At 35.0% G+C, this 14,942-nt stretch overlaps 1 protein-coding gene across 1 annotated transcript in view; it reads left to right on the forward strand.

The window, feature by feature from the left end:
• Window positions 1-13,220, forward strand: part of LOC105497291 (matrix metallopeptidase 16) — a 295,458-nt gene extending 282,238 nt beyond the window's left edge. Inside the window, exon 10 of the mRNA XM_011768303.3 lies at window positions 3,479-13,220. Within this exon, the coding sequence (XP_011766605.1) occupies window positions 3,479-3,813 (335 nt within the window). The 3' untranslated portion in view covers window positions 3,814-13,220. The remainder of the gene's footprint in view (window positions 1-3,478) is intronic.
• The last annotated feature ends 1,722 nt before the right edge of the window (window positions 13,221-14,942 follow it).

Consider the following 14,942-nt stretch of genomic DNA (forward strand, 5'->3'; position numbering starts at 1 on the left):
AATCAAAGTACATGTACTGTTTTTTGAGCATTGCTGTATGTATAATGATATACCACTACATTCTGTGTGATGGTGTCCCAGAAGTGGAACACTAGGCAGAGGCAAAGTCAAAAAGAACCTTGAAGTCCTGATCATAGTACTGGCTGAGAAAAATAATTTGTTTGTATTCTATTGGCTCAGAAAATTGAAAGACCAAGTTAAGATATTACTTGTATGTGACAGAAGCAGAAATCCATAGTACAGTGAGACTAAGATTAAAACATAACTCTCTGAGATAAAAGGGAAAGGAATAAGAGAGTAAAGGAAGTCACTATAAAGTCACGTCGGAGGTAGTAAAATCACATTAATAATGTGCCTCAAAACTTTCGAAGCTATACACTTAAAAAGGACAAAGAAATGAAAACATGTGAAAGATGAGCACATCAGTTTATTCTTCCACATGTATTAAATAGCGACTTCTTACTAATGAGCATGTAAGAGTAAGAAATAGAACACAGAGACCCTCCTCTCAGGGTGCATCTCCTAAGCTATATAGTAGTACCAGCTGTGGAGAATTATCTCTCATTACACTTTTAGGATCAAACAATAGAAAAGTCCAGTAAGGTTCAGTCAAACATAAAAGGATCATCAAATAAAACATAGCCTCATTAATTTATTTTCCAGAATTTCTCAAAACAATGAAAATTTAGTTAAGAATTCACCAGAAGTTGTTCTTCATAAGCATGTATACAAAAATACATGTCAAAGCTGCTTTTAAAAGAAAAAAAAATACAAATACCTAAATATTTATTCAACCAACTGACTTTCATAAATGAAAAAACCCTAAATTATTGAACAAGATGAATTTTGCAGGGTCAAGGTTTGACATACTTCTATTACTAAGATTTTAGGCTACTTCCTTTCAAATGCTTACACTATCTCCTAGTAACTAGACATTTTTTTTTTTCTTCTGAGACAGGGTCTCATCTAACTATGCTACCCAGGCTGGTCTGTAACTCCTGTATGATGCCCAGCCTGGTGTTGAACTCCTGGGCTCAAGCAATCCTCTTGCCTCGGCCTCCCAGAGTGCTGAGATTACAGGCATGAGCCTCTACAACAAACCTAGACTTTTTATGTGTACCAAATATATTCAATAACTACAATTCTACTCCTATATGTGGAGTGTGTTACTATAAAATTTGGCCTACAGAACTGTATAGTATGTAAATAGAAACTTCTTAACTTTTGTGTAATGCCCAGTAGCTCCATAGTAATTAGCTTTAGCTAAAAATTGAAGATGAGGACACTTCCGGCTGTTGGTTTCCAGTTTATATAAGAAGTGCATTCACCTGTTTTGAAGGTCTGTTTAATTCTAGATGAATGCCATTATTTAACTATGATTGTCTAATGTACTGTTATTTGGCAGGCCCTCAATGTTACAATGGCAGGCCCCTTTCTTCATCCAAGCCTGTTGAGTAATTATATTGAATTTCATTAATGTGATCAAATACCAACTCTCAGCAGAACAACTCTAATCTACATACACCTGTTTTCACTTGGCAAGTTGCCCTCATTGCAAAACTGTCCTACGAAACTAAAAGCAGCAGTAGGTGTTTATGGCATTGAACAGAATGATTTCCAGAATAAAGTGCCCTGAAGTGATCATCTGCCCTATCTAAAATTTCTTGAGAGATGTCAGAGTTCTTCATTCAAAAATGATACCTCTCACACCCTTGGACGTTTAAACTACAAGTATTTGATAAAAGACAGGAGATCTCTAAGGTCAGGAGTTTGAGATCAGCCTGACTAACATGGAGAAACCCTATCTCTACTAAAAATACAAAATTAACCAGGCCTGATGGCGTATGCCTGTAATCCCAGCTACTCAAGAGGCTGAAGCAGGAGAATCGCTTGAACCCGGGAGGCAGAGGTTGCCGTGAGCCGAGATCGGGACATTGCGCTCCACCCTGGGCAGCAAGAGCGAAACTCAGTCTCAAATGAAAAAGACAGTAGATATCTAAAGGGACCCAGTCTTAAAAAATTATTAAGTATCCAGGCTCTAGATCTAGATCAAGATTTAAATCTTGTGTTCACCAGAACATGAGCATGTTATTTTGTCTCTGATCCTCAATATCGTGGGCTTAAAAGAAAGGATAGTTAATTCTACCTGATAGAGTATTTGTGAGGATTAAAAGACAGGTCATCTACTAAACTTTAACACAATGCTTCTTCCATAATAAGTCCTCAATAAAACAGGAAAAAATATTACCTTCATTAATGATTACAAACTATGAATTATGCTTTCTATCAAAAATAGATAACTCCTAAAATATAGTTTTAAGTAATTATAGCGTTAAAACATTTCTTCTTGATTTTTTTAAGTTTTATCTCAAAGGACAAATTAAGTCAAAGTATTATAGTCACACAGAAACTTGACATGAATGAGCTGTGGACAGAAAGAAAAAAAATGGATATGTGCCCAACAAAAGGATAAAATTTGGAGAACAGACCTAGGAAAAATGTCCCTATTTGTAGTTTAATCATCAGGAGCTTACAAAGTGTATTGTATGCATTCATAATGTTTTAGAAAATAAATTGCATGTTACTTGAGCCTCCCACATCCCACCTCCTCCCCGTGAAATATAAGGTACTAGGAAGTATTAAAAATGGAATTGTAGATTTATGTTCTATTTTATTCTTAAAATAGTGAATAATGGCTTTGGTACTTCTATAAAATATAGCTAGGTGACACAAATTAAACATACTTTTAATAAAGTAAAATAAAGAGGACAAAAGGAGAAGGAACAAAATGTTTATGACCTAGAGCCAGAAATGAGGTTAGAGTACCAAATGCTATGAATACGTCTTTACATGTTGAGATTCTTTGCAGACAAATGAAAGCCCCTCCAGTTTTATGATTTATATTTTATTATGATTTCTCATCCAAATTACAACAGGAAACCTGTTGTTTAGAAGGAGCACAGATTCCTGATACTAAGATGATTAGAAATTTCCCTTGAGGTGTTTCATAGAGAAGCTTCTTTATCATACATTGAACAATGTTCCCAGTAACAGCCTGAGAGTAAACAGTGTTTCAGTTTATAAGGCTGTTTCAGCATCTTTCAATATAGGTTGATATTATCACACTAATATGTAATTTTGTAACAGCAGTCCTATAAGCGAGCAAAAAGATAAGGTTCTCTTTTCTAGCTTGGACTAGGAGTAGATTGCATAGCATGGTCTTTGAACAGTCCTCTGTAAATGATATTTCTCTCTCTGGACTGAGCTTTCCATAGGCATTAGATGGCATCATTCCTGGAGCACAGCAGCCATAGCCATCTTAACAGACAGCTGAGCTGAAAATAGTGTTTTCTTCCTATGAAAACTGAAGGGCCTTAAAATACATCTCTTAAGACATAGCCTATTTTAATAACATTTCTCTACATATACACTGTCACAAATAAGTGGTACCTGTGTGTGTGTATGTTTTTCCCCCTAGGCTTTACGTATTTCTACAAAGGAAAGGAGTATTGGAAATTCAACAACCAGATACTCAAGGTAGAACCTGGATATCCAAGATCCATCCTCAAGGATTTTATGGGCTGTGATGGACCAACAGACAGAGTTAAAGAAGGACACAGCCCACCAGATGATGTAGACATTGTCATCAAACTGGACAACACAGCCAGCACTGTGAAAGCCATAGCTATTGTCATTCCCTGCATCTTGGCCTTATGCCTCCTTGTATTGGTTTACACTGTGTTCCAGTTCAAGAGGAAAGGAACACCCCGCCACATACTGTACTGTAAACGCTCTATGCAAGAGTGGGTGTGATGTAGGGATTTTTTCTTCTTTCTTTCTTTTGCAGGAGTTTGTGGTAACTTGAGATTCAAGACAAGAGCTGTTATGCTGTTTCCTAGCTAGGAGCAGGCTTGTGGCAGCCTGATTCGGGGCTGACCTTTCAAACCCAGAGGGTTGCTGGTCCTGCACATGAGTGGAAATGCACTCATGGGGAAGCTTCCATGATGCACAGTATCTGCTGTTCTTCAGTCCTTTGTCTTTCTTTGTCATTCAGTTCTAGGCCTTTCCTCTGCACGCTCAATGCCCAGTAAAATTTCAGGATTAACTAAAGAAGAGGAGAAAAAGAAGAAAAGATTCTTCTTAAAAGTTTCTAATGTTATTTTCCTTCTGAAGTCTGAGCCCATTTCTGGGGGGAGAAAAAAAAAAAAAAAAGCAAATCAGAAAACCCACGATTTTTCCTTCTTTTTTTTTTTTCTTTATGTTTTCTTTTTTTCTCTCTCTCTTTTGCTTTAAAACAAAGGGAAAAAAGAGTTTAAACAAAAAACCCACAATTGAACTTCCAGGAAAGTGTGAAGACCCAAAACAGCTTTGTCTCCAAAGAAGATAGCTCTCTGACTGCTTTGGATAGTCTCCTACGCACCATTTTGTCAGGTGGGAGATTTGGAATACACATGCAGGACGTTAGACTGTTGGGACAGCCATTTTCCAACAACCAAGGGGCCAAAATATCTGCAATATAGTAACAGCCTTAATAATACATCCATTTTTCATTTTATACAGCTGTTCTCAGCTATGTCCTCAATGTTTCATCGCATTTATATTCATAGCTATTTTCAAACACGACCTTTTAATTGTTTTTGAAGTATTTCTAAACCCCTTCTTTCCACCTTACTCCTCCATCATTGTGATAATCTTCCCAAGTTGTATTAGGCCATTGCCCCAGGCCTTCCATGAGTCTGTCAGGAATATTCATTACAAAGCAGAGCAAGAAGCAGTATATCTCTGAAGTGGATTACAGTGACAGTTATTTTACAAGGATTTGTGACACTAGTAATATACCCGTGTAACCCTTTGAGAACTATCACACCAGCTTTCAGAGTCTTAGGATTGTTGGTCTTGTGATCTGATAAGTTACAGAACTGGGCAATGGTAAAAACAGTCACAGGTTCAAGAAGATCAGGTTTTTAAAACATTATGTCCTATAATGTCATGTAATTTTTAAATGATTTACAAGACTACATAAATGTGTTTATAACAAACAGAAGTGATGTTACTTGCCAAAATTTTTCTGGCAAATAAAAAAGGTATTTTATTAAGAATCTCGTAAGACTGAAATTTTATTTGAAAAACTGATAACAGCCTACATCTTCTCTTTTTTTGTTTCAGGCATACTGAATTTCTGTTTGAAAATCCATTGCATGAAAATTCAATTTGCCTTGGTATATGCAGTTAGCATTGCCATTTTAAAAATGAATTAAAACGATGACTCTGAAGTTGCATGAATATGCTCCAGTGCATTACCTATTGCATGTCCACCATAGTTCTCAAAGGGTTAGTGTGGCTTCTGGCATTTAGCCGTCCATTTGATCACTGACAGAGCCAAGAGACCACCAAAGCATTTCATTGTTGAGTGTAATTTGTCCTAACAGCAGTATTGTCATTTTCATGTGACCTGCAGAGCAGGTTTGTATCAATATTTTTTTCCTAGAGAAAAGTCAGCAACTGACAGACCTCTTTATTGATTTTTAGGAGCTGCTTCTTGCAGTGAAAGGCTTTACAGCCACTGGGCTGTGAACTTATTAGAGATGGTCAGAATGAATGCACCCCATGAGTCAGACATTGGCTTTGTGTGAAAGCCAGCTTTGAGGGGATTAGCTTTTGAAACAATGAACAGCTTGCCTTGAACTTGATTATTGATCTATTGACTGTCATTAACAACAACTTAAACATTGTCTTCTGTGAAAATTTTCCTTGAAGAGTCCTGTTCTATGTCTTTGCCCTTTGACCTTTAACTTGCAAACTGGCACAAACTGAAGGAAATCTGGTGTTGCTTCTCCATTGAATTAGTTGTTCTCTAAAATCTAGTGAGCATGAGCTGTTTCCTTAGAGTGGAGAGAGTGATGATGGCCGATCTGCAGATGGACACTTTGCTCTTTACATGCACACTCTGAAAATGCCCTATAGGTAGAAGTGAATTTTAATTTCATTATAATATAATTTCAAGTCTAAATTCATCATTTTAGTACAAATTACAAAAAACTATAGGGAAAAAAAAAAAACCTCAAATACTTGAATGGCCAGTGTGGCTTTTATATAAAGCAGGAATTTTATACTAGTAAAAATTTCTTACTCATTTGCTAATAATACACATTTCCAGATGATTTTTAATGAGTGTAGGTATACATTCTTATTTCGAAATGGATAGTTTGGCTGCCTTGAATTTATATTTATACTCAACATAGCATGAAAATCAGAATGCCTTTTGGTTAAACTACATGTTTATGATTTGGTTGGGGAAAATATTTTATAATTGTAGGTGGCATGCTGCAAAGCCTTGCAGATTGTTATTTCTTACAACCTGAGCATATATACTGTGAGGCTAAGAAAAAAGAACAGTAAGAAAAGAAGAATGGCTTTACAGTTAAATATCATACAATGCAGATGATATTTTAAGAGGATATTGGAGATTATGTACGCAAGGGCCAAGAAAGCAAGAAATGAGAACCAGAGTCAGCCCTGTAGCTTTACTTCAGTGCTTCCATTCTAGATGATGCTGATATTATAAAGAGTTAGTCACTGCTGCTAAGCATGGAGGACTATATACATAAGCTCGTTTTTACAGTGTTTGCTTGTAGGAGGGTTTAATCCTTTTAGGGCCTTGATATCAAGAAAAAAATAACTGGAAACTATATTTTGCTAAAGATAGAAATGAGGAACTGTGTCATTTTGGGACATGTGCAAATCATTGAGGAACTCCATCACCCTGCATTGAAAATTGATTTTTTTCCTCTAAAATGAGAAAGAAACTGAATAAGCAATCTGTTGCCTCTTTACTCATTCATCACAATATCCTGATTCGTCATAAGACTATAAGTATAAAGGGCTAGAAAATAATCATAGCATTAAGAAGGAAGGAGTCTATCATTATGCTTGAATTCTGGCAAATGTCATGAATAAGGGTTGGGTCATATTTACTTTAATATGACACAAGAGTTATGTGATAAGCAAAGGCATATAAGGCTACTCTTTTGACTAGAACATTTCAGTTATCAGGCTGTACTATTACAAGAGATAAGAAAATAAGGACAATGTAATCACAAACACTGGGATACCATTTGTTTATTGTACACCAGCTACTTTGTGGGTATGGTTCCTGACTCCTCTTCTACTTGGGGTTTGGGAAAAAAGTCTCAATCCAAATGGAACAGCGATAGGGAAAGTAATTGATCTAACACATAAGAATAGTGATTCAAAACCAATGTGGAATAAATTTCCATGGGTCAATAACATAAGGTGTCAGTTCAGTATTAGTAGAGATATGCGAGGCATCAAATATCACTAAAAACATGAAAAGCTCAGACATACCATTTCCCAAATTGAAATGAAAACACATTCATGCCTGCAAAACTAATTGTTCTGCTTCATTTATCACTACTTTATCTAATATAAACACAAATGTAAACAAGGCAATGTTCTTCACATAAAATGACCATATAGTTAAGAATTTTAGTAAAATATTGTTGTTCTGTGTATTATTAAACAAATGCAATGAAGTATTAAAATAGCTGATCAGTTTGAATTTCCTGTAAAGCAGTAATTCCGCATCAGAATTGTAGATAAGGTTGTGAATTTACTGACTCACTTCCGAACAGTATCTGTTGACATGGCAGTCAGAGCAGGTGAATACAGATGCTCTTTCTGATTACAAAGGTTATAGAGCTAAATCAGACAACATTATGTGATACTAGCAAAGACAACTTCTGTTATAAATCAGAGGGCAAGGCTTTTCTGAATCGATGTGATAAATTACTAAGTAATGATTACCAAAAATAATTACTAAGTAATAAAGGATACAGACTGGTTTACTGAAAAAAGCAAGTGTTACATTTAATAATTACTCATAATCATTTTTTATTAACACATAATTTGGCCATTTCATATACTATGTACCTATTTTCATTCCCTCTCTGTGGGTCATTAAAAAACACAATGTGGTGGATAAGAACATTGTCCAAACTTCACTGCTAGTTCCAGTACATAGATGATGGTGTATAAACTGGATTGTAGGGGTAGTCATATTTGCAAGTTCTACATATTATGCTAATATCTCTAGTGTGGTACACATACACACCCACACTTTGTGGATCTTACAGTGGAATAAATAGTGTGTCCACATTAACTAAACTCAAAGTGCTATCTGAAGAGGAATGGATGCTATAAGCAAACAGACTGAATTAAACTGAGTCATGAAAATATATATATATTTTTAAGTTTTTGGAATCATTTCCAGAAACTAATAAAGGGGTTTACTGATAGTATTGAGTCTGTGAGATTGTAGCATATACTGAAACAATCTTCTGGATGGTGGTAAGATCTTTTTAAGCAAACACAGTAAAGAGCTTATTTTATTTCTGATGCTTTCAAGGGCATATTCCAAAGTATCACAGATGTCAAATAGAATATGCTATATAAACCAAAAATGTACATTTCAGATGACCTATTACAGCAATCTCAGCCAATATGTAATATCACAAAATGTGTCAAGTCAATCGTATAAGAGGATCTAATCATTCGGCTGGATTTCATGTACTTTCATGATGTTGATATATTGTGACCATGGGAAATAGGTGCCAGAGCATATGTAGCTAAGTCACAGGTTCCACGTTGCCTAGGAGGGAATCATAACTATATCAGAAAATTTTTAACAGTTATGTCTTAAAAATTAGAATTTTATGTATTAAAGAAAGCAGCAACCAGGAATAGCACCACACCATAAATATGAAAGCTAATTATTATATTTAATAAATATAATGGAAATGGAGGAGGAGGAAAAATGAGTCTTTTGTTAGATATAAAGACAAACTATAGCACTCCTTGATAATACAACTGGAAATTTTACTTTAGCAATCATAAAATAGTGGAGAAAGAAATGCCACTTCAAGCTCTTCACACTAGTGATGATTATGTGATATATCAATGTAATATTTAGCCAGTGGTTATTAGATGTTACCATGCTTAAAGACATCTGATACTCATGCATTGCCTTACAGGCTAAAAATGTAAGAGGTAGGTGTTCAGTAACCTCAGTTGGAAAGATATATAATGTTAGAATCCCCTGAGACAAGCCATTTCCCTGATATAGAAATTTACCTCAATAATCATGTAACCTAAAACACTTGGCATAGTAGCAAAGAAGTTGCCTTAGTGTTCTAATCTCATCTAATTGTGACCTTTGTCTTTCATGTACTTCTGAAATCATTTTCCATTTTTTCCATTGGTGTGATTTTGACACAATTCTGAAATGTTTCAGGTAAGATTAATAACATCCAATTACAAATATGTGTTTCAATATTTTATACATGTCCACTTTGAAAGTTAAACCAATAGTATAGAAAGCCTAAGAATGAACAGTGATTAGACAGAAATTAAGGGAAAAACACATGATATTGTAAAATTCCTGTCAATTTTTGAGTAGAATGCAGAAGTACGTAGCAGTCTTCAATTTTTAAACACAATTATGAGCTTACAACTGGACGTGACATGCATCATTTATTAGAACAATGTTAATTGTTTATACTAAGTAAGGATATAAGATCACCGAAGCTTAGTGTTATAACAGAGACTTCACAGGCATTCATAACTAATGCTTTCTAAGGAGAATAAGGGCATAACCCAGAACTCATGGTCAGTGCAGAGTAAGTATTAAAAGTTATGTATGAAAGACATTTATTTATAGAGATTTCTGAGGATTCTATGCCTTTTCAACTTAAAGATGAGTGTGTCTTAGAATTTATTTTATACATCATTGGACTGGGGATAATATTCAAATCTGCACTCAGCGTATCCTCACATTACGTGGCACATTGAACAGTATAGGAAAAGACATCATAAACTAGAATGTTGTACAGATTCATATAACGTTGCCATGTGCTCTTCTGTAGAGCTGAATTTATATGCCCTTAAAAAGGGATAAAAATCAATTAAATATAAATATGAAAATATACGTTAGGTCACTTAGCTTCAGAGCAAGATGTCATTAACCTTTATTTCACAGAGAAAAACTGGAAGAAAAGAATGGTGAACAAGAATAAAATGATAAACTTCTTGGCTTATAGAGATGTTTCTTGGGAATTTTTTCCACTTGTTTTTATCCATGAAAAAAAAATATCAGTCACAATACAGACATTTCTTTTGTATTTGGTCTGTGGGTAAACTGGATCCCAGGCAGAATACTTTTTGCCACAGGCCTTTTTATACATGCTTTATATATGATGAAGCTTTGGTGAGATGTGACTGCATGGTAGGATGCATTTTCCTAGGATAGGATATGGTGCTGCTTGTACTTGCCACCTTTTATATGAATGTATGTCGCTACATTGGCCTGTCTGGCCAAGATATGAATGAATAAAGCCTGGTATGAGCTGTCTATTTGAAAAGTCACTAGGATGCATGTTTCATTTGCTGTTACATAATGCCAGTTTGAACCTGTTTCCTCTATATATTAACAATCCAATTGTTAAGATAAAATATACTTTGCTTGAATGAATGATTTTGGTAGTAATATGAGAGTTATCCTTAAATCAATGTTATAATTTTTGCTATTACTGAAATTCCATCACAGAGGCCACATTATTGGCTGTCTTCTCACAGCTCTTTAGTGTATACCATTGCCTGAGTAAAATTAGGTTTTTAGGTCTTTTTGGCATTTACTTCTTTTATAGCTGATGTGAAATCAATTATTCCTTTATATGTTCATAAGTACAAATTATCACTATCTTAATTACTTCCAAACAAACAATTTCCAAGCAAGGGTGTGTGTGCCTGGTTTTTCTGCTCCTCCAATTCTAAGATCATTATTTGTTTGCCTTCTGTTTGTCACCCAAAAATACAGATGGTTGGGAAAGATACATCTTACTGAGTTGTCTTATGCAGTCTCTGTCTATATTTGCATTTCTTTCTATTTCTACATTGTCTTTTTTTTTTTTAAACACAGATTTGGTTTTCCATTCCCTTTGTGAAAATCAGTATTGAGCAGCATTGTACATCAGAGGTGGTACCCAGGAAATATCTTTGTTCCTCAGTATTTTCCTTCAAAACTTCCATGCAAAGACAGTCCCAGTAAAGTTCACATACATCCCAACCTCTCTCATTGGCTTCTAACTTTTTATAGAGCTATTCCCCTGAGAAAAGTGAAATGCTGAGTATGAAGGGTATTGTCTGTTGATGAGATAGCTAAGGAAATTTGCTTTTGGAGAATATATCTTAAATAATTATACAGGAAGTAGTCACAGTATAGTGTTCTCTTTAAGGTACATCATGGGTACATAAATGCCTAAAACCTTCATCCTTTGGTCTATTTCTCTGTATGTGTAAATTACATATATGTTAGAGAGATAGAATAAAAGAATTAGGGGTGTTACAGAGGCAACTTTTTGCTGCCTTGGTTTTGACTGTATCAGCATTTCTATTGCAGACCTCTATTTTCAGGGGTTTTAGAGACTCGACCATAAAAATTTGCTTCAGGCTTAAAAGTTTTGAAAGATTTTTTTTAGGTATCTAATTTTAAACAAATAGATCTTGTTTTTATATTATAGGAGGGAATAAATGGAGTTTACTAGTTCAATTTTGCGCTAATATAACTTTTAATGAACTTAACTTTTTAAACAAAAACATAAAATCTAATTAGTTCATAGTTGGTTGATGCTTTTTTAAAAGAATCAATTATTGACCTTGAGAAACTTGCCTGCTTCATCAGTATAGTAACCTATCTTTAAGATGTTTTAAAACGTGTATACCTATATTAACATTATCTTGATTCCAGTGGCGGATCAGTATGATAATGCAGATTTATGACATCCATATAAGCTATCTGGTAATATTGATTTGGGAATATATAGTATATATGATATATATATATACACACACATATATATATATTTACTAGATAGATGAAGAGAAAAAGCTCCCATAAACTTAGTTTGTCAAATAAATACCATATATTTAAAAAATTGCACAGACATTTATCATTCAGAGTCAGAATGAGATGCAAGTAATTGCAAAGGGAAGTTGTCTCTTGGGTAAACAATATACATTTTATAGCTTCTTACAAAACTAATTTTTTCTTTCTATATTGTGGTTATGGGAAAGTAAAAAATTAAAATTAATACAGACTTTATTTAAATAACATTAAACTGTGAAGCAGAGAGAAATGCCAGGAAATTAAATATGTAGGCCATTATCTTGTGGTTGTCTGACAATACTTCACCTTTCTTTTAATTCCCCATGATATTTTCAGTTATGGAGAGAGTATTAAAATCTAGATTTAAGTTTCTGCATTGTTCTCATTACACTCAACACTATTTCATTAAGTTCTTGATAATATGTAGTGTTCTGTGTGCAAGGAAAGAAATAAATAATACATTTATTTGCTGAATGAGTTTTAAGGTGTGCAAGTTGTAGTGATGTTTTTCCCACACAGGATTCTATACATTTACACCATCTTAAATCTGGCATAATTTTTTTCAGATAGCTTCTACTGACAAACACAAAGCTTGTTTGTGTGCAAATATAAGGCTAAATAAATGGTGCTAAAGTGTATTATGACTGTCAGATAAAATCAGGCAAAATTTTGTGGTGCTTAAATTAATTTTTTCATTGATTTTATTGATCAGTGCATTGAACAGTGTTTATTATTCACAAGTTGTCTTTTATTAGTAAATCAAGGCCTCATAGCACATTGTTAAATAAAGTGGTTGACTAGTCTATGTAACAGCTCACCAAGCTACTATCTCTTTTAACTCCTTATAATGTTGCGTCATTAAAGGTCAAGGGGTCATGCTATTAATCTCATTGCTATAGACCATTAACATGACTGAACTTTTCCACAAAGTACTTATGTTTACAATGCTATAACCCTTTGACTGCTGCGGCAACCTTTAACCACACAAATGTCACAAGCTAGAATCATCAGCATGGTTCTTGCCATGGCAATCAAAGAGTTAAGGGCTGTGCAGTGATTTTTTTTGTATTTATTAATTTATATTTATTTTGTTTCCATTCAAGGAGGGGATTAGGGGTGGGGCAGTTTTTGTCTGCTGTAAGTGTCTTAACCAAGGGAAGGGTTAAATGGCTTTTTATACTATTGCATCTTCTGTATTTACCATCAATTCATTGTGTTGTAATTAAAAGAAACTGTCAATAAATAAGAGAACAGAAAAATGGTTCATAGACATTGTGGTTTTACTCAATGAATGATTTACATACATTTATGACCAATATGTAAGATATGCTTTATAAGCAGTACCCGTTACTATCTATGTCTTTCTAATCCATATGAAACAGAAAATGAAAACTAATTTAGGGAAAAATCCTCAGTGCATTTCCCTGAATTAGCAAGTATATGAAACTGGCCACATCAACTGGAGAAACTGTTTAGTTACTGTATGCTTATAACTGTGATCAAATAAAGGAGAAGAAAACTTCATTGCATCAAATATATTTCAGGCAAATGCCTGTAAACATAGGATATTTAAGGTTTCTACAAAGACTTGACAAAAATAAAAGACTACGTTTTGAATAGATGAATATAATTTATTTTTTAAAGTTACACATCATAGTTGTCTAGGCAAATTTAATCACAGAATTAATTTTTCTATTAACTCTTTGGCAAAATCCCATATAAGAAATCACCCCCCCACCCCCCACCCCGCATGGTGGCTCATGCCTATAATCTCAGCACTGTGGGAGGCCAAGGCAGGCAGATCACCTGAGGTCATGAGTTCAAGACCAGCCTGGCCAACATAGTGAAACCCCGTCTCCACAAAAAAATACAAATATTAGCTGGGCATGATGGCGGGTGCCTGTAATCTCACCTACTCAGTAAGCTGAAGTAGGAGAATCACTTGAACCAGGGAGGTGGAGGTTGCAGCAAGCTGAAATCATGCCATTGCACGCTGCAGCCTGGGCAACACAGCACGACTCCATCTCCATTTAAAAAATTAAAAAAGAGGCCGGGCGCGGTGGCTCAAGCCTGTAATCCCAGCACTTTGGGAGGCCGAGGCGGGTGGATCACGAGGTCAGGAGATCGAGACTATCCTGGCTAACACGGTGAAACCCCGTCTCTACTAAAAATACAAAAAAATTAGCCGGGCGTGATAGCGGGCGCCTGTAGTCCCAGCTACTTGGGAGGCTGAGCCGGGAGAATGGCGTGAACCCAGGGGGCAGAGCTTGCAGTGAGCCGAGGTCGCGCCACTGCACTCCAGCCTGGGAGACACAGCGAGACTCCGTCTCAAAAAAAAAAAAAAAAAAAATTAAAAAAGAAAAAAATCGGATTATAGTAAAGGATGGCCATGAACTGAATAACCCACTCACAGAAAGAAAGCAAGAGGAAGGACTAATATTTTCATAACTAGCATATTAATAAATTACCTTGTACATAGGATAAACTGTGAAATCACTTTCTGAGAATATCAAATAGTTGCATGTAATCTAGTACTAAACCAAGAACTTTCTGAAGATTACATATAATGTGTATCAAAGGTCATCTGAATTTTAGGAAGTCATATTGGGAATAAAGCAAACAGGTTGTTCTCTTATGCAAAAATCAAGGTACACCTGTCCACCAAGGAATTAATCTTACAAATTGTAATCCACACATGAAAGAGGAGCTGTGAAGCAGAGTAACTAAGATGATTACAGATATTTATTTTCCTGAAGTCATAAAAAGTAGACTAGAGGGATAGAGTACCTTTGTGTTAAGTTGAACTCTGAATCTAGAATGATTCCTGGGGAATTTGGAGATCTATCAAGAGTTTAAAGGAAGACTGCAGATAAGAGTTGTTGGCTTTTAGAATATGTCAAAGAACGTACAAGGGTGAGCCAACCAACAATATAGTTTACTTTTATTTGTAGAAGGCTTTTTAAAAAAAAGATAACCTTGATTT

Source organism: Macaca nemestrina, chromosome 8 (genome assembly GCF_043159975.1).
Source record: "Macaca nemestrina isolate mMacNem1 chromosome 8, mMacNem.hap1, whole genome shotgun sequence".
Lineage (NCBI taxonomy): Eukaryota > Metazoa > Chordata > Mammalia > Primates > Cercopithecidae > Macaca > Macaca nemestrina.